This window comes from Cnephaeus nilssonii, assembly GCF_951640355.1.
Source record: "Cnephaeus nilssonii genome assembly, chromosome: 2".
Taxonomy (NCBI): Eukaryota; Metazoa; Chordata; class Mammalia; order Chiroptera; family Vespertilionidae; genus Cnephaeus; species Cnephaeus nilssonii.
This window is the reverse complement of record NC_137073.1, coordinates 76,411,065-76,430,347: the sequence shown is the minus strand read 5'-3', so window position 1 is coordinate 76,430,347 and position 19,283 is coordinate 76,411,065. Positions and strand designations below refer to the sequence as shown.

The window sequence follows — 19,283 nt, the reverse complement described above, 5'->3', positions numbered from 1 at the left end:
CTGCTGTATCTGACCTTCCTTTCAAGTAGGCTAAATTACATTTATTGCGAATACATGTGTGCCTGAATACGTTTTCAGCTTTTTTATTTAACAAGAGTTAAATAAAATGCTGCTCTCTCTTAAAATAAAGTGGAAACATTTGAATGGCAGAGAGCACTACTGCTTGTGTGTGTGTTTTTAAGCCCCATCTTACTGATTTGAGAGAGAGAGGGGCGGGGGAGAGAGAGAAACATCGATGTGAGAGAGAAACATCAATCCGTTGCCCCCCCCCCCCCCCCCCCCCCGTGTGCAGCCCGATTGGAGATGGAACCCACAGCCCAGGTATATGCCCTGACCTGGAATCAAATCCGGCAGCCTTTTGGTGTACAGAATGATGCTCCAACCAACTAAGCCACCTGGCCAGGGCTGGGTTTTTTTGTTTGTTTGTCTGTTTTGTTTTTTTAAAGATATGCTGGGCATAGTGAATTGAAGTTTTTGGTACTAGCTCATTAAAGAAGGGCTGGGAGGAAGGAACCAAGGGTAATGTTCTTCTTGATTCACTCTTATTAAAATGTTGACTGCTAAATTCTATTAGGAATAAATACTTTATAAAACGTGTTCAAATGCCTGGAGAAATTATTGGTTGTTTTTATTTTCTTACACAGGTAATGGAACTTAATCGATCTGAGAGTTTACACTATGAAAATTCACTCTTCATCAATGATGCTTTAGTACAAATGTCACTTAACACTTTCGACAAACCGACTCGGCCAGCCATCCACCAGGACGCCACTTACACCCCCAGTATATCTAACTCTGACTCGGAAAGGACTAGTGAAAATCAGGTAGACCTCAAGACGGATGTTTCTCAGCCCACGGGAGAAAACCATGAACTATGGACAGCCGCTGAGTCCTGTCATCCGACAGCCCCCCTCCACCAAAGCAGCGAGGATTCTTGTCACAATGGTAATTAACACTTTAAGCATCACCTGTATAGTTTCAACAAGAAGCTGTGCCTCTCAATGGTTGGCTCTTCTTAGAGCAAATCAAAGTGGGGCCCCAGAATGGGAATAAATGGGTGCAGATGAGCTGGAGTTTGTGGCATAAACTTTTCTGGGGAAGTCTGGGGACCGCCACCACTGTGAGTAACAAGACAAGCTAGACCATGTTTGCAGGGCTTACAGGAGGCCAGCCAGATGCTAGGACCAGACAGGGTTTGCAGGCCTGTGGGTTAAATGATAACTTTCTCTTTCTCTTAAAAGTGAAGCAACTTGATATCTATTCCTCACTGTAGATCCTCTCACATCCAGATACACATACTTGTTGACTCTCAGAAATGAAAGATATGGACAGGGTTTGTGGTAGGACTTTATTGTCTATCGGGCCAATTCCCTGTAACGTTAGTGAAACCTGTATCGCTATTAAACATCCAACATGAAACTGGTAACATCATTTGTCATTGTAAAAAAAAAAAAAAAAAGGTGTCGTGTCTCCGTAAGTACCTCTAATAACACAATTTGCTAATCCCATTAAAGCATTTGCCAAATATCAGTGAAAGGCAGCTCAGGTTACCAACGCCACATGAATCCGAAAGATTTAAATCTGAGTGTGTTATAAATTGTTTTCCGTGGGATATGAGGTAGGGAATGAGAAGAACTTGAAACCTCTCAACCAAAAAAAAAAACCAGATGGCACGCAATAGAATAAACCAATGGTTGGCCACATGGATGTGAACGGAATCACTGACAGCAACATGTTTCAGAAACATAAAACAAGCAGCAGTGCAGAGGTCTTCAGAACGAGGCACAGGCTGGATTCCATGCCTGATACAGATTCTTAGTTTGCCAGTGGGATGACTTTTTAGCACTGGAAAGTTTTAAAGCTTCTTCGAATTATTATTACTAATCCAAAAGATGTTGATTTGTAGTAGTGGATCATTCTTTATAGTCACTGCTAAAACATTCTTATTTCTTGCCAGCATATAGGAGCGAGTTAAATATTGCTTTAAAATATCACTGCAAATATTTTTTTAAATAAAAAATATACCATGGAATATTCATTGGGACCAAATAAAATGAAGAGTCAGAAAGAACTTATTACTTTGCAACTTGAGGGTGATGGTGACCACCGTGCAGAATGCCTTTTCTAGGTCCATGTTGCTTTGCTGCTTTGACTCATTAACCTGCTATTTCCAGTGCCTCCCATGTTTTTGTCGGTGGGGTTTTGCATACTGGCGGTGGCATAATTCAAAAACTCAGTTTGAGTTAAACCACATTCAGCTTTTGTTTAAAAGAAGAATTTCTCTCGTGCTTTTTGTGTATCTCCCATCTTTTTCTATGGCTTGTGCTTCAAACTAGAAAGCTTTAAACATTTGGCAGCACACTTGCAGGAGATAGAAAATGTACTAAGGAAATAAACAGCGATTATACACAAAACCAGGCCTCCACATGCTCGGAATTAGACGTAGCCGAGGGAAATGCTGAGAAAAAGCACTTATGCTTCAGATATTGTGTGTCCCATGTAGGGCCAAGGACACTCGGGCCATTGACAGAGGAGAAGCATCAACTTTGGCCTAAATCTCTCGGGGAAATCCTGGTGTGTGTAAGCAAGGATTAGATCAGAAATGCAGTGTGTGCTGTTAAGCGCCCGGAGTTTTGCAACTAGTTGAAAAACCCCTATTTGTATTTGTTTACTTAAGCGTGATAAGCAGTTCCTGGAGCAGAGAAAAGAAAGTCAGAGATAAGGAGGTGATAGGGAAGTGGAATGAAAATTGGATATATATTCTTCAGAGGCTTGTCCGGGCCAGATAAAATTGTTCGAACCTCGCCAGAGCCTTCACAGCTCATATAATGGAAAGTAGCACACAACAATCCCCTGATGTTGGTCTTCCTCGACCCTGCAGGGCTCTCCCTACATCGTCCTGGGGCGGCGCTGGGCTGGGAGAAGCAGGCCCAGGCTGTGCTGGCATCAAGGACAGTGCAGTGCCACCGTCCCTGCTCTCACACCTGGCTGCCGAGTCTTTGGGTGAGTGGTCCCCACTCGTGAGGACCCAGAGCTCACCGTGTTCAGGCTAACAAAATCTGTCTCTCCTGTTCCTGCCGGTGTTTTTGTTAAATGTGCATTTAAGCATGATCCGATGAACGCCGCACTGAAGAGCTCATCTGTAGGCCGGCCCTGCGGTCAGCTGTCCCCAGGCGACGCCTTAAAGACTGGCTTGCTCTGCTGTTTGGTCCAGCACTTGGTGCACATGAGCAGCTCAGCTCAGTGGAGGTGTGAATTTCTGGAACAGGATGAGCCAAATGGAAAAGTTTGTCTGTAAATAAAATTCTCAAATGCGTTTAGCTGTCACCTAGACTGGAGTTTTCATCGGTCTGTTCAACCCAGCCTCGCCAGACGTTTCACTGAGCTCCGCGTGCTCTGGTTGTGACTGGCTTCTGAATTGCTCTGTCACCACCACAACCAACAGGTGACACCAACCTTCAAGCACTGCGCTAAGGTGTCACATGGAGAGACTCATTTCCCACAGCAGTCCTCTGAGATGGTTCTGTGATGATCTCCATTTGAGAGGGGAAACCGAGGTACAGAGAGGGTCAGTGACTGTCCAAGGTCACCCAGCTAGTAAGTAGCAGAGCCAGAGATGAACCTGGGGAAGACGGGGGCTCTGGAGTCCATGCTCTCAATCATTACCCTGTAAGCTGTTGATTTCTAGAAGGCCGTTTGGAATTAGACGTTTTAGAGAAGCTGAAGTAGAAATAGAATACGTCGGGTTGTAATGCCTAGCAGGATGTTCAAGATTAAGAGCTGGGGGTGGTTGTTTTCTTTTTCTCCCTCCCTTTAATATTAGCATTTGGAAAATCTAAGTCTTTGGGATTGCCGTGGGCAATGCTTGCTTGGGTTCTGAGCACCTTCAGACACCATAAATACCCGTTAGCTTCACTCTGCCGGGAAAACACCTTCTCGTAAGCATAGTTTCTCTGAGGATGCCTAATGATAGCTCATGCTACTTGTATATATTTTTTTGAGGTAGCACTTGAGAGATCTTTACTTTGCAGTTTTGGAAGCTGTTTCATGAACAAAATTCTTGGATGTTTGAATATGATACCCAAATTGGAATTTGGTTTTATTTATAGAGGGAGGGATGGTTAGTTTAAGAACTTAATCTGCACTCCTCTGAGGGACACTAGCCAAGAGTACAGAAAAGGTGAAATTTTTGAACAACGTAGTCCCTGTGGGACAATTGCTATGTAATTGCCCCCATGAAATGCTCAACTGTATTACTCTTCTTAAAGGCAAAACAAACAAAGAAACACTTTATTCCTATGAGGTTTTTTTTTTCTTCTAGCTTTAGAATTCTAGAACTATTTACTCAATGCATCTATTAGTTTATGATGTTTGCCTTTTTCATTCATCAACAGAGAAAACACTTCATGGTATGAAAATTAATCTGAAATCTTCTTATTCCCCATTTTCAATTATATTTTTATCTATACCTCAATTTTTGCAGGCTACCTGAAATGTTTCTCTTCAATGTAAAGCATTATGGTTTCACCATGCATATGATACAATTTAAATTAAGAGCCAAATTTTATGAGTTAGTCATGTAGATATTATCCTACCTAATAAAATGGTAATATGTAAATTACCATCACTCCGCTACGCCCACGATTGGGCCAGCAGGAGGTGCAGGGGGCGGGACTCGGGGTGGCCGGGGTAGCCGATTGGGCCAGCAGGACGCTGAGCTTGCGTTGCCAGCGGCGGCAGAGTTCAGCGTCTGCGCCATGGCTGTGCTGCGGAACAGAAGGGGCTTCTGGGGCAGCGAGCTCACGTCCCGCCGCGGACCATCAAAAGCGTGGGAGCTGGGTGCCTGTCTGCTCCCGCACCAGGCCTTTCGGAAGCGTCCACCGGAGGCTTCCGAAAGGCCTGGTGCACCAGCGGACAGGCACCCAGCTCCCCTGCGATTGAAAGCGAAAGCGTGGGAACTGGGTGCCTGTCCGCTCCGTCACCAGGCCTTTCGGAAGCCTCCGACGCGCCTGAGGCTTCCGAAAGGCCTGGTGCACCAGCAGACAAGCACCCAGCTCCCCTGCGATTGAAAGCGAAAGCGTGTAGGGGACCCTACATGTGCATGATTCAATCATGCACTGGGCCTCTAGTAAAAAGATAATAACTTTATGTTTGAATTCCAAAAGAGTGTTTCCCTTTGCTACATATTAGAATTTAGTGCCCATCAAAATATTTTCAAAATTCAAAGCATTTTATTCAGAATATTTCATCTTGGCAATGATTAAAAAAAAAATACAGACAGCTGTGTTGAACTCTAAAGGACTTTTTTTTACATATGGAAAGAAAATAGAAAATTTCCCAATAAAAAGCAATGTTGTAGTTAGCATTTAAGTAAGTCTTTAAGAAGTGAGTATATGATAATTTCTAATGTTTTGCAACTATTCCATAATTCAGAAATGGCACTGTATTTATGTGGAAAGGAGCTTTGCCAAAGACCTTTAGGCAATTTCCCATAAAACTGAAATTGGCATTAGGTACTGTCAGCTTCAGTGACAAAGGTGTATTTGACAAGAAGGCTGTCTGAGTTTGCTGGGGCTGCCATAATAATGTACCACAGACTGGGAAGCTTAAACAACAGAAATTCATTTCCTCACAGTTCTGGAGGTTGGAAGTCTGAGGTTGAGGTTTTCTTCTCTCTGGCTTCAATGGTCTTTCCCAGGCATGTCTGTGTCCTAATTGCATCTTCTTCTAAGAATACCAGACCTGTTGGATTAGGGCCTTCCCTAATGACCTTAATGAGCTCTTTGAAGGCTCTCTCTCCAAATACATTTTGAGGTCATGGGGGTTAGGATTTCAATATATGAATTGGGGAGTGGGGGCATACTTTAACACTTACCATAGGATAAAATGATTATAATTTTTTTCATTGCAATATTTTTAGGTGTCATGAAGGCTTTGATTATTTATAAATATACCAAAGTTGAACTATAATTTACCTATATTGTGAGCTTTTTTGACTTGGCTAGAAAAGTGAGTTGAACTTTATTTTTTAAAAATGGCATAACAGTGAAATTGTGGTAAACATATGTCTATATGTTTATAGATATAGGTGTCTGTTATCAAGCCTATGTCAACTCATAGGAATTAGGGCAGCAAGTATTGAGTCTGCAGATTCATTAGGATGCATTTCCAAACCAAGGCCTTAATTAGGAGCTTTGGGAATTTTGAGCTCTCTTTATGATCAGGAAGGATATTAGATGCCTTTATATTGGATTGCTTAAAAGAAACCAGAGCTGAAGGGTTGGAAACATTCATTTTGACAACAAATTATTATTTAGATATATTTATGGGAGTTTGTAGAAGTCAAAATTGGGAAATCATTGGGCAACTCTTTATCTTCTACAATCTTGACTAAAATTTTGGGTAACATTTTAAAGGAAACCGTAATATTGCTTGCTCTCAGTAATCTACGTCTTGACAAGAGTATAAAGGATTAGGCTCAAAGGCTTACTTTTAATCTTTCTCACTGACTAGTGTAGATGACTGACTTTCTCCTTTTGCAGATTTTGTACCAGGAAAGGGAAACATGCCATTTGCTTGTAGAGCCTGGTGAGCCACTGGTGCTGCCTGCCAACTTCCTGATTGCATAGTTCTCTGGGGGCAGATTGACTGTGTGAGCCAACTGGGCCAGGGCCATCCCGCCTAGCGCACAGAGCCCAGGACACAGCAGGAGAGCAAACCAGCAGGTGGGTGGATTCAGAGGCAGCCAGCCAGCCATGTGGCTGCCTGTTCCTCCCCACCCTGGGCTCCAGTTTGGTTTGAACAAACTGCTGAAGTGGGAGTCCACTGAGTACAAAAGATTCCAGAGGTTAGGCCTGGCCTTGGGTTATCCTTAGCTTAAAACATGAAAAAAAAAAAATAAATATATAATAAAACACTCACACACACACTTGTACATATACACACATATATGCCATCTATGGGCCACCTATTCTGCTCTACTACAGTGTGGCTTTTATTCTCAAAGTGATTAAGGGTTGGGTCTGGAAGGAGGGAGGTTTGTAACTATTTACATACCAAACATACCTAAAGGATGAGGCATGCTCCTGTCAGTCTCAATGACTTGTGGGATAGTGATTCAAAACTGGTAAAGGAAGCATCACCCTGTCCATGGATCAAAATCTGGGGACTGTCTCCTTCCTCACCCTTTGTCCACCCAACCATGGAGATTGTATTTTGAGGGCTTGATTAAAATGTGGAGTGTTCAGCTGAGGACTGTTATTTTACATTTCCCGATGAAGAATGTGACCATCTGGTTCAGAGAGTGGCAAACTTTTTCTTAAAGGACCGCATGGTGAATATTTTAGTCTTTTTGGGCCATGAAGTCTTTCTTGCATATAGTCAACTCTGCCATGTAGCTCGAAAACAACCATGGACAATGCGTAAAGAATGTGATTGGCTGTGTTCCGGTAAAACTTTATAGATTAAAACAGGTGGTCTAACTTTGTTTTTCTCCCACTTAAATTGAGGTTATAGTCCTCCTGGTTTGGGAAGCATTTCTTATTAGTGCTTATCGTAATTGGAATTAATTGCATGTGTAATAATTTACGTAATGTCTGTCTGCCCCACAATAGAATCAGCTATGAGGGTAGAAAACTCCGTGTGTCTTCTTTAATTGCTCCATCACAAGCACTAAGCACAGTGTTTGGCATGTAATGAACATTTGATAAATATTTAGGACATGAATGAAGGATAAGGTTTGCACACTTTGGCAGAAATGAAAGCAACTATGAGCTTGTGCCACACAGCTTGACTTTACTGAGGCACTGGAAGAGGTCAAGCAAAGCTAGTGGAGCTATGGGGTGTGATGGTTGTTCATATGGGCCGGCTGGACAAGTGCCTCAGGTAGGCTAGCTCCCTGAATCAAGCGAGTTTCAAACTTTTGTAAGATGAGTTTATGTTAAATGGAGTTCTTTGTTTGTTTGTTTTTGACATTCTGTATTATTTTATATTAGTTTCAGGTGTACAGCATAGGGATCAGATAGTTATATAATTTATGAAGTGATCCCCCTGATAATTCTAATACCCCCCTGACACCATACATAGTATTCCCTATGCTGTGCTTTACATCCCATGACTATTCTGTAACTACCAATTTGTACTTCTTAATCCCTTCACCTTTTTCACCCAGTCCTCCAACCCCCTCCCATCTGGAATCCCTCAGTTTGTTCTCTCTCTCTCTCTCTATGAGTTTGTTCTGTTTTGTTTGTTTATTTTGTTTTTTAGGTTCCACATATCAGTGAAATCATGTGGTATTTGTCTTTCTCTGTGTGACTTATTATTTCATTTAGCCTAACACTAGATGGCATTCTTAAAATGTCAGGGTAACCGCAAGATTTTTTGCCTCTAATATCTTAGTGCAGTGGTCAGTAAACTGTGGCTCGCGAGCCACATGCGGCTCTTTGGCCCCTTGAGTGTGGCTCTTCCACAAAATATCACGTGCGGGCGTGCACGTACAGTGCGATTGAAACTTCGTGGCCCATGCACAGAAGTCGGTTTTCGGCTCTCAAAAGAAATTTCAATAATTGTACTGTTGATATTTGGCTCTGTTGACTAATGAGTTTGCCGACCACTGTCTTAGTGGACTCTAGGTAGCAGACTTGAACAATTACCAACTCTTCCTCATTAATGTGGAAATAACTTTGTTTACTGAGGTCCAGTCCTGTTAATCAGTTTGGGATTGGCACTCTGTACCGCTTTAGAGAGCATCTTTTTATATGAGTTATTTTTTCATCTAGATCATCATATGTATAGTCCCATATGGCCATGCGTAGCAAATAAAAATGTAGTGTTCTCCACAAAATGCTTTAATTTATTCTAAGCAAATAGAAATGCATCCATTGCTGTCATTTTAGGAGGATGGCACATAAACAATTTAGCATTTAATTGTATTAATAACTATTAGTCAACTTATCTGTTCACTGCGGTATTTCTTTTTTAACCATAAGTAGCTCCAACACTAGTATACTAAACATGTGTTGCTAGCTCAGCATCAATGAAACACTTTTGTAAACCCTTTTTCTTCTGTTAAATCCTATTTAACAGTCCAGTGTATCTCCCCAGGCAAAAACAATTAGTATTTGTTTAGGTAAATACACTCCTATAATAGGAACCAGTTCCCCTGGCAGACCTTCTACTTGTCAGCTTTCAAATATGGCCTGAAATATCACTTTTTTTTATAGCAATCTTAAAATTAAGTCTAGTGGCATCTTAAGAAATATATCCCTTTGCTTCCCCCCAGACGAACTGAAAGGCACCTATGTTCTCTCGGCTGGTTTTCCCAGACACAGCTGGCTGAGGGGAGAAGTCTCGTCCTGTTCTTCGCTCAGACCTCGAGCCAGATAATAATTAAGCTTGGGCCTGAGTTTTGATCTGCAGAGATGTTAAGTTGCCATGATCAATGACTGCTGAGTTTCCTTGGATAGGGGGCCTGGGTATCCATTCTCTTTCTGGATGAGATAATTAATTCAATTTAATTTGATATGTTAATGTTCAGTTTGAAAATTTACCTAAGGAAAAATGTAGTCTTATGAGGTTTCCAGTTATGCAGATAGGACTCTGAGCCTTTTGCTGAGCAATTTCACAGTGAGGCTGTGCAAAGTTATTTTCATGGGGACTCCCTTCCACAGTTCTCTTTGTGCAGCTTTCATTACACTGCAGCCCTTTCTTCCTGCAGCAAAACATGCAGAATGTTTGGTTTAAATATGGAGTATTTGGATCCTCCTCCAGAAACACAGGAGACGCTGCTTCTCCGGGGAGGTGAGGCCATTTTGGAAGGAATGGTGCTCTAAGGCTTTGGAAGCAACATTTACAAGCAAAACATTGGCAGAGTTCATTTTTATTTAATGACCTGCTTCCTACCAGTGATCTTGGCATCCTGTACAGTGATTTGCAATCAATTAATCATACAGAATGTTGTAACACGGCAAGAAGGGCATTGCACTCTGAGACTCATAAATCCACCAGCAACGAAAACAGGAATTGCATGCTCAAAGCCCTCTTCATGTGAAACCCAGAATAAGAAGGTGGCTTTAACGCTAAGGTATCTTCGGGAAGCCTTGGTACGTTCTTGTAGATTCTGAATTTTGAAGTTCCTCTTTCTCAAGGATGGTGTGGCCTTTTCATGGGCTCTCAGAACTGGAGTTTGTACATGTTTGCCTCAATCACATTAGACCCTGGTCAAGTCGATGAGAGAATTCTGGATTTTTCTGGATTACTGAGAGAAGGCTATGGTTTTGGTTCTCCCCTACCCCAAATTCAGGGCAGTCATGCTCAACAGTGGTAGGCCATGTTTTTGGATATCTTTGTAGGAATGATTCAGAAAGGAAGCATGTTCCCCTCCAGGGAATACACTGACACTTGCTAGAGGCAGATGGCAGAAGATGGGCTGGTGTGATATTAGCAGTCAAAGAGGTTTCGCATACTTGGCTTTGCCAAAAGCTTCTGGAATCTGCGTGTTTAGGATCTTAGGCTCGTATTCTTGTCATTTCAGATGTGCCCTTAAAGTTAACTGTTAAGCTATGCTGGATTTTTTCTTATTTTAGCATAGTAAATATGGGGCTATTACATATTCTTAAAATTATATAAGCTTAAGTGTATGTATATTGTGTTGTCTGTACTCGCTTCCATATGGTTCTATTTGGAGGATGTTCTTATAACAAGAATATGGAAGCTTGATGTATATTCCATTTGATTACAATGGAGCCTTCTTTTAAGAAACTAAAGGTTTTCAAAGCTAGTATACTTTCAATGAATAGGTTAAACGTCTGACTCTTGATGAATTTATTCCTACTGAAGTTGTGCTATTTTTGATTACTTGTTCATTTATCCAGATTTGCATGACATTATACACAAGTAGAACTCATCCTATATTTTTAGATGCTTGATGCTTCTGTTGAGCATGAGCTCTAAAATATATTCACCAAGTTTTGCATATGCAGACCACTTTTCATGGGCACATCGGTGGGTAGGAGAAAGCACAAGGAACAATTTTGGCCAACATGTGATGGGCTGTTGGTCTGTGTGTTGTCATGAGATCATATTTTGCATTCAGGCTCCAGTGTGAAGAAGTGCAGTTGCACACGGGCATCTCCCTGGGGACCATGCACTGGATCATACCCCACTTGGAAGGAGACTCAGCAACACTGCAGGGGGTCAGGTATTTAGCTTTCTCTTAAGGTACTCAACTATCTACATAGATTTAAAAAATTTTAAAGTTATTTTATGCTGAACAAGCAGCCTGAGGTAAAGTATTGTGAAGGATCAAATACTAAATTCGTCTTTTATGAGCTCCCTCTGCTCTGAGAGGCCTTAACAAACATGGAGGGTAGGGGGGAGAGGCTGAATCTGAACTGTGTAAGCCTAGAAGCAAAGAAGTACTGGGGAAAATCACATTCAAATTATCCTTCTCAAAGAAGTTGTCATTGCTCCTGGTAAGACTATGGAAGCATATTTGCAAATGCTGCTGCCAGTAAATTAAAATATTTCCTCTTTGTATTCATCAGATAAGAGACTTAGATATATTGATATACAGAGATATAGCAGATTGTGTTTGTCAGATTCAATTTCTTGCCTACTGCAGTACTTAAGATGTTCAGTTACTCACTCACACACACCTAGACACACCCACTTACCCACATAGAGACAGAATTAAATGTTTATTTTTATAAATCAAAGTGGGCTTAAAGGCAAAATATTTATTTTCTGAAAAAAACGTATAGTATTGCTATAAACATGTAGTTCTGCAAATTTATAGCACTTATGGTAATGGTTACTGGTGATGATTTTCATTTTTTAAAAGAGATGATTATTTTCAGGGTGTGTTTTTTTAAGCGACCATTGGCTTTGAGAACATGATTCAAGAAAATTCAGAAAACATATTTCATGAAAGGCTTGATTAAATAACTAAATCAAGACTATCCCAGAAAATCCACTAGGGTTGAAACCTGCTTGGCAAATATTATTTTTGACCAAAATGACCAAGACCAGACATGTTTCTCTGAGCAAAGTAGGTGATGTGATATTTCCCTGTCATTCAAAGGTGAGAAGATAAAGAATCCACCTTCTCCCACCTCCTCAACCAAGTTTCATAAAAAATAGGCTAAAAACATACTTTTCCAGTATAATGAACTTACCTGAATTATCAGTACTTCACTTTTGAGTGAGGGATTTGAATGAATGAATACGTGAATGGATGAACAAATGAATGCATGAAAGAATGCAGTTGATTAATAGAACAATGGAGATGGTTGACCGGCATAGTGATTAATACAGAGGGCTTGGAAATTATGTCTGGGTTCATATCCAGCTCTGCCATTTGCTACCTGTGAAATTTCAAACAAGTGTTTACACTTACTTAGTGTGTCTGTTTTCTTATCTACAAAATTAGATTTCTGGTAGTGCCTACTCTGTAGGTGGTAGGAGAATTACATAATACAAAACATAAAATACTTAGAATTTTGGGAGTACTCAATAGACATGGTTGTTATCAATGTTACTTCTATACTTTGTATTAAGAAAAGGGGTAATTCAGTAGGAGGTGCACTGGGTCACTTGAGCCACTGGACTGCTCCCCAAACGGTTGCCCTGATGACCTGAAAGACTTACTCTGTCTCATTCGGATATTTTCTAAGAAGGCATGTCTCAAAAAATGTTCCATAACTCTACTGGCTCTTACTAGGTTTTACATGATAAAAGGTTCCCATAGTCAGGTAATAGTGAGAAATGCTGGTTTGGGGACTGCACAACTTTTTCAGAACTTTTATCGAGCTCCTGTGTACTATGAATCTCCAGAAGTGGCACTTCCCAATCCCATTTAACCACAGCAGTCTCCTCTCCAGCCCAGCACCTTGCAGGGTGACTATTTCTTGAAATACACTGGGAAAACATTGACGTAAATAGATGTTGAAATAAATTCATGGCCTATGGCACACCCTTCAAATACATTTGTTTTCTCCCTTGGTAACAGCTGAAATCTGTATGTTGACATATCCCAACATAATTTACCACATGGGTTGTCTTTTGAAAACTAAATTCAACATGATGAGTTTAAGATAGAGCTTTGTTTGCCTGGCCAGTGTTGCTCAGTGGTTGAGCACTGACCCATGATCCAAGAGGTTTGATTCCCAGTCAGGGCACATGCCCAGGTTGTGGCCTTGATCCCCAGTGGGGAGCGTGCAGGAGGCAGCAAGTCGATATTTCTCTCTCATCAATGTTTCTATTTCTCTATCCCTCTCCTTTTCTCTCTCTCTAAAATCAATAAAAAACATTTTAAAAAGATAGAAAAAAAAAAAAAAAAGATAGAGCTTTGTTTTGGCCCCCAGGCTAGCATTTGGGCCTATGGATGAGTTCATGGACAGTCTTCTTAGGGCTTGTCTGGGTCAGCTTTCTTGGGATTATCCAAATGCGCCATGTGCTAAAGTTAGCCATCCCTGATGCAGCACAGGGAGTTATGTGTTTGGGCCTAGAGGACTGGTCTGGCCTCCAATCTCTCAGCCTTAGTCTCACACTATTCTGTCCATTCTTACCTGTGGTCCAGCCTTTGAAGTTCTCTCGCTCATCCAAAAGGGCAGCCCCCCTACCTTTTGTACATATATTTCCTCTGTTGGGAATATCCTCTCCTCCATTCTTTATTCCCAAGCTGATTAACTCTTACTCACCTTTCAAGACTTAGCTCCGGACTCTCTCCAGAGCCTCTCAGTGTGGGACAGGAGTCCCTGTGTGATCCTGAAGTGCCGAAGACCCTTTATTACTTTCCAACATATTTTGTCACGTTTCCCCCTTTAGACTCCAAGATGTGTTTTTCTTTATAATTTGATTGAGATAAAATTTGCATACAGTGAAATGCTCAGCTATTAACACTATTTTTCAATCCGTTTTTTGGAAAGAATATCATGGCACAGAATGTTTCCATCACTCCCGAAAGCTCCCTTATACCTCCCTCCAACCAATCCCCACCCCAGAAGCAAATACCCATCTGCGTTCCATCACCACAGGTTAATTTTGCTTATTCTCGAGTGGCATGGAATCAGCACTATGTACCTTTTTGTGTCTAGCCCCCCCCCCCCCGCCAGCATATTATTTTTGTGATTCATCCATGCTATTGCATAAATCCAGAGTTGGTTCCTTTTTTCGGCTGAATAATCTTGCATTAATAAATTTACCAGTTACTTATGCATTCTTCTTTTGATGGACACGTGACTTATTTCTAGTTTTTTGCTATTGTGGATAAAGCTACTGTGATCATTCTTGTACAAGGCTTTTTGTATATTATGTTTTCATTTCTCTTAGATAAATACCTAGGAATAAAATAGCTCTTAGAATAGGTGCCTGTTTAACTTTTAAGAAACTGAAACAGTTTTTGAAGTGATTCTACAGACTATAAGCTTCCTGGGTGCTGAGACGAGATCGTGTTCAACTCAGTTCCCTGCTGTCCGGCCCAGTGCAGGGCCCGCACTAGGCTCTCAGTGCTTATTGAAGAATGAATGGATGAGAGGCTCGCACCAGTTTTTATTTTGACATGTCCTCTACTAATCAACGAAGAATGAATGCTTTATCATCAAAGGAATGAATAAATGTGGACTCATTCTAGGCAGGCAAAAGTCAGGGGCAGTATGGCTCCCTTCCCCTGCTGCTGGGGCTGAATTTCTTGTTTCAGGGCAGCAATACGTGCAGGTGAAGCCAAGTATGTAGACTTACAGGGGACCCCAGGAGGGCCCTGATCACCAGTAGCTGCCAAGCTTACTCCTAGAGTTAAAACTCCCAACACTCCCATTCAAGATCCTCCGTAGCCTACTTTTCCCGCACCCATCCCTTTATTCATCTTCATAAACTCATATTGCAGCCAAACTTGACAAATGTTTTATTTTTCCCTACAGCATCAAACTCCACCCGAAACACCTCCACAGAAGGCACCTCTTCCTTAAATAACCTGGTCAGCCTTTAAGGCTCAGGTCAGATGCTGTCTCTCTGAAGTCTGTCCTGGTCACCACATCTGGAAACTCTCCCTCCGGAGGGCCTCTGACATGGTGTCCAGCTGTGGGCAGTATTCATTAGCCAGTGAGCAGGATGTAGTTATCTGGGTTTGCATCTTCCTACTCTATGAGGGAATAGGCTTTTTCAGGGCATCGTGCTTTGTGGCCCTCAGCAGTTTGGAAGGAACGGGGGCCGCTGGTCACTAAGGAAGTAGCTAAGACTACTCTTCATGATCCTTTCTTTTGCTGGCTGACTCCACTAAGGCAGGGGTGGGGAACCTTTTTACTGTCAAGGGCCATTTGGATATTTAGGACATCATTCCAAGGCCATACAAAATTATTTTGGGTCTAACATTTAAGTAGCTCACTTCTAATGCCTTGGCAGGGGCAGAGCAAATGATTGATCAGGCCTTATCTGGCCCGCGAGCTGAACGTTCCCCACCCCTGCACTAAAGAAAGGTTAAGTTATATGGTAATGCTATGGCTCCTTGAGAAGAGAAGGAGGATAGTGTGCCAACTGGGGATTTGTATCTGCCGGTAGATAATTAAAGGGAAATTAGCAAGTTGCTTTAGGCTCAAGTGTTAGTCACAGGTCACATGTCAGAAAGCACAGATATTAACAAGTACAGGAGCTTCATGTGACATTTGTATGCATAAGACAGTTTAAAATTGGGAGAGATGGCTCTAAGGAGTAGAGCAGTTTAGCATGTGATGCATGTTCTCTTTTAATTGCTCTTTTGGTAAAGTCCCAATTTTGCCTTTGTTCTGCAAACTGCCTACTTCTTTAATTGTATAATTTATAAAAATACTTATTTTAAATGTAACTTTCAGAAATATACTCTGATAACAAATATTAATGTGAAAAGAAGGCTAAGAGTGTGAAAACCTGCACTGAAGAAAACATTTTCTATACTAGAGGCCCGGTGTACAAAATTCATGCACGGGTGTGTGTGTGTGTGGGAGGGGGGCCCTCAGCCCAGCCTGCAGCCTCTCCAATCCGGGACATCCCTCTCACAATCCAGGATCACTGGCTCCTAACTGCTCACCTGCCTGCCTGCCTGATCACCCCTAAATGCCCCCCCTGATGGCCTGGTCACCCCAACTGCCCCTCCCCCCTGAGCCTGGTCACCCCCAACTGCCCCCCCCCCCGCCAGCCTGCTGCTCAGTCATTTGGTTGTCCCTCACTAAGCCCCCTGCCGGCCTGGTCGCCCCTCGCATCTTGTTCGGTCGTCCATTCAGTTGTTTCGGTTGCAATGGTCGCTTAGGTTTTTATATATATACTAAAGGCCTGGTGCACGGAATTCGTGCACGGGTGGGGGGTGTCCCTCAGCCCAGCCTGCACCCTCTCCAATCTGGGACATCCCTCTCACAATCCAGGTCTGCTGGCTCCAAACTGCTTGCCTGCCTGCCTTCCTGATTGCCTCTAACCGCTTCTGCCTGCTAGCCAGATCACCCCCTAACCACTCCCCTGCCAGCCTAATTGATGCCTAACTGCTCCCCTGCCATCCTGTTTGCCCCTAACTGCCCTCCCCTGCAGGCCTGGTCACCCCTAACTGCCCTCCCCTGCAGGCCTGGTCCCCCCCAACTGCTCTCCCCTGCAGGCCTGGGTCTCTCCCAACTGCCCTTCCCTGCAGGCCTGGTCACCCCCAACTTCCCTCCTCTGCCGGCTTGGTCACCCCTAACTGCCCTCCCCTGCAAGCTTGATCACCCCCAACTGCTCTCCCTTGCAGGCCTGGTCCCTCCCAATTGCCTTCCCCTACTGGCCATCTTGTGGCAGCCATCTTGTGTCCAAATGGGGGCAGCCATCTTTGACCACATGGGGGCAGCCATCTTGTGTGTTGGAGTGATTGTCAATCTGCATACTACTCTTTTATTAGGATAGAGGCCTAGTGCATGGGTGGGGGCCAGCTGGTTTTCTCTGAAGGGTGTCCCGGATCAGGGTGGGGGTTCCCTTGGGGTGTGGGGTGGCCTGGGCGAGGGCCCTGTGGTGCTTTGCAGGCCGGCCACGCCCCCTGGTGACTCAAGCGGAGGCCCTGGTATCTGGGGTTTATTTATCTTCTACAATTGAAACTTTGTAGCCTGGAGTGGAGCCAAGCCTTCTGCTTGCTTCATGGCGACAGCCATTTCTGTTGGGATTTATGTATCTTCTATAATTGAAACTTAAGTGGAGGCCTGGGCCGGCCAGGGTGTGTGGAAAGCTTGGCTTCCTCCATCGCCAGGGGCAACCCTAGCCTCCTGCTCTTTCCAGCTCTGTGGCTGCTGCCATTTCTGTTTGGATTTATGTATCTTCTATCATTGAAACTTTGTAGCCTTGAGTGGAGGCCTAGGCCGGCAAGGGCAGGCGGAAAGCTTGGCTCCCTCCATTGCTGGGGAAACCTAAGCCTCCCTCCTGCTCTCTGTGGCCATAGCCATCTTGGTTGGGTTTATTTGCATATTCACTTTTGATTGGCTGGTGGGCGTGGCTGGCAGGTGTAGCAGAGTGATGGTTAATTTGCATATTGCTCTTTTATTAGATAGGATAGATATGTTGTGCTTTTAAAATTACCATCATTTTTGAGTGGCATAAACTCAAGGCTTCAGTTGGAAACAATATTTCAGGGTTTGGCTTCCTGGCAAATGTTATTTCACAAATAAGAATTATAAGCCTTAACCAGTTTGGCTCAGTGGATAAAGTGCTGGCCCTTGGAGAAGGGTCCTGGATTTGATTCCGGTTAAGGGCATGTACCTAGGTTGGAGGCTCGATCCTAGGCCCTGGTCAAGGCCTGTGCAGGAGGCAACCAATCTATGTGTCTCTCTCACATTGATGTTTTTCTCTCTGTCTCTCCCCCTCCCTTCCACTCCCTCTCAAAAAGAAATAAAAATCAATGAAAAAAATATTCTCGAATGAGGATTAACAACAAAAAGAGAATTAGGAAAATGTTTCACATTTTTGAAAAAGAATTTTATGTTGTTCTGAAAACAAAGTTCTTTGACATCTCATAGTTCTATAGTTGATCAAGAGAAAAATACCCTCATTTACAGACCTTTCAAACATTGGATGCCTTCTTTTTTTGGCCTAGTAATAACATAATTATTAAAAAGTACGTAGAACTAATTAACTTGGGTGTGTTTGGTGTAATTGCTTGCCTTCTTCTGATTTAGAGAAAAACACTGGATTTTGTATGCTTAAGAATTTGAACAGCTGCTTTTCCCTCTACTGAACCAGTAAGAAGTAAATGCAGCATTAACATTCCTGGGTTGATTTCCTGCATTATTCAGCTGGCAGAGAAGTGAATTCAATTTTTCTTCTCTCTGCAAAATGAGAGGCATAACTCTTTCAGTGTGGGTAGGTGGGGTCCTGCAGCAGGCAGTTTCCAGGAAGTCCACTTTACCGGCATGGTGCTTAGCCGTTTCTGGTCGCTACATCCTGCGGAGGAATTCAGAGCCATGAAAATACTGCCCTGTCCTTGAAGCTGGAGACCTGCATGTAGTTTCATTTGGCGCACTTTTAAAAACTTGTCCCTGTTTTTAGCAGAGACTCCAGGATTTGAACATCTTAATTTGTTTTGATTTAAAAATTGAACTTGACATATTTTTTGTCTACTTGACTGTATTATGGACAATTTCAGACATGTTTAAAACGAAACAGAGAAGTAAAACAACCACTCAACTTCAAACATTCAGGTACTTATGGCCAGTCATGTTTAATAAGCTAGACTCCTACCCCCCCCCCCAAAAAAAATAAACCCACACACGCCTGTATTATTTTGTAGCAATATCCTAAAAATCATGTGTAAATACTTACTGATCCATAATATTTCAGTATACATCTCTAAAAGATAAGGCTCTATTTTTTAAGCTATTATCACACCAAGAAAAAATTAACAAAAATTCCATAATAACAACATATAGGCAGTATTTAAATTTCCAGTTGTTTCGTAAATGTGTGTGTACTTTTTCCAGTTTTTTTTTTTTTACTCAAGATACAAATAAAGACTATAGATTGGTTGTTCATTTTAATGCATTTTTAATATAAAACTTTTAATTATGAACAGTTTCAAACTTACAGAAAAGTATAGGAAATATGTATCAGGCATGCATTTAATAAATGTTAACATTTTGCCATATTTGCTTTAGATATCTCTTTGCCTTTTTTAAAGAAATGTTACAGATATGAAGTTCCTTTGCCTTATCTTTTTTTTTTCTATTTAGAGTTAGCCAATATTCTGTAATTGGTGTATATCATGTCCACAGTATGTTTTTATGCTATCACTACATATATATGCAGCTATC

The 19,283-nt window shown here is 42.2% G+C and overlaps 1 protein-coding gene across 6 annotated transcripts in view; it reads left to right on the top strand.

The window, feature by feature from the left end:
- The window catches only part of ARHGEF28 (Rho guanine nucleotide exchange factor 28), a 259,482-nt gene that overhangs the window by 228,407 nt on the left and 11,792 nt on the right, over nucleotides 1-19,283 (top strand). For all 6 annotated transcript variants that reach the window (XM_079796132.1, XM_079796130.1, XM_079796131.1 and 3 more), the window contains one exon: nucleotides 645-945. In XM_079796132.1, the coding sequence (XP_079652258.1) occupies nucleotides 645-945 (301 nt within the window). The remainder of the gene's footprint in view (nucleotides 1-644; nucleotides 946-19,283) is intronic.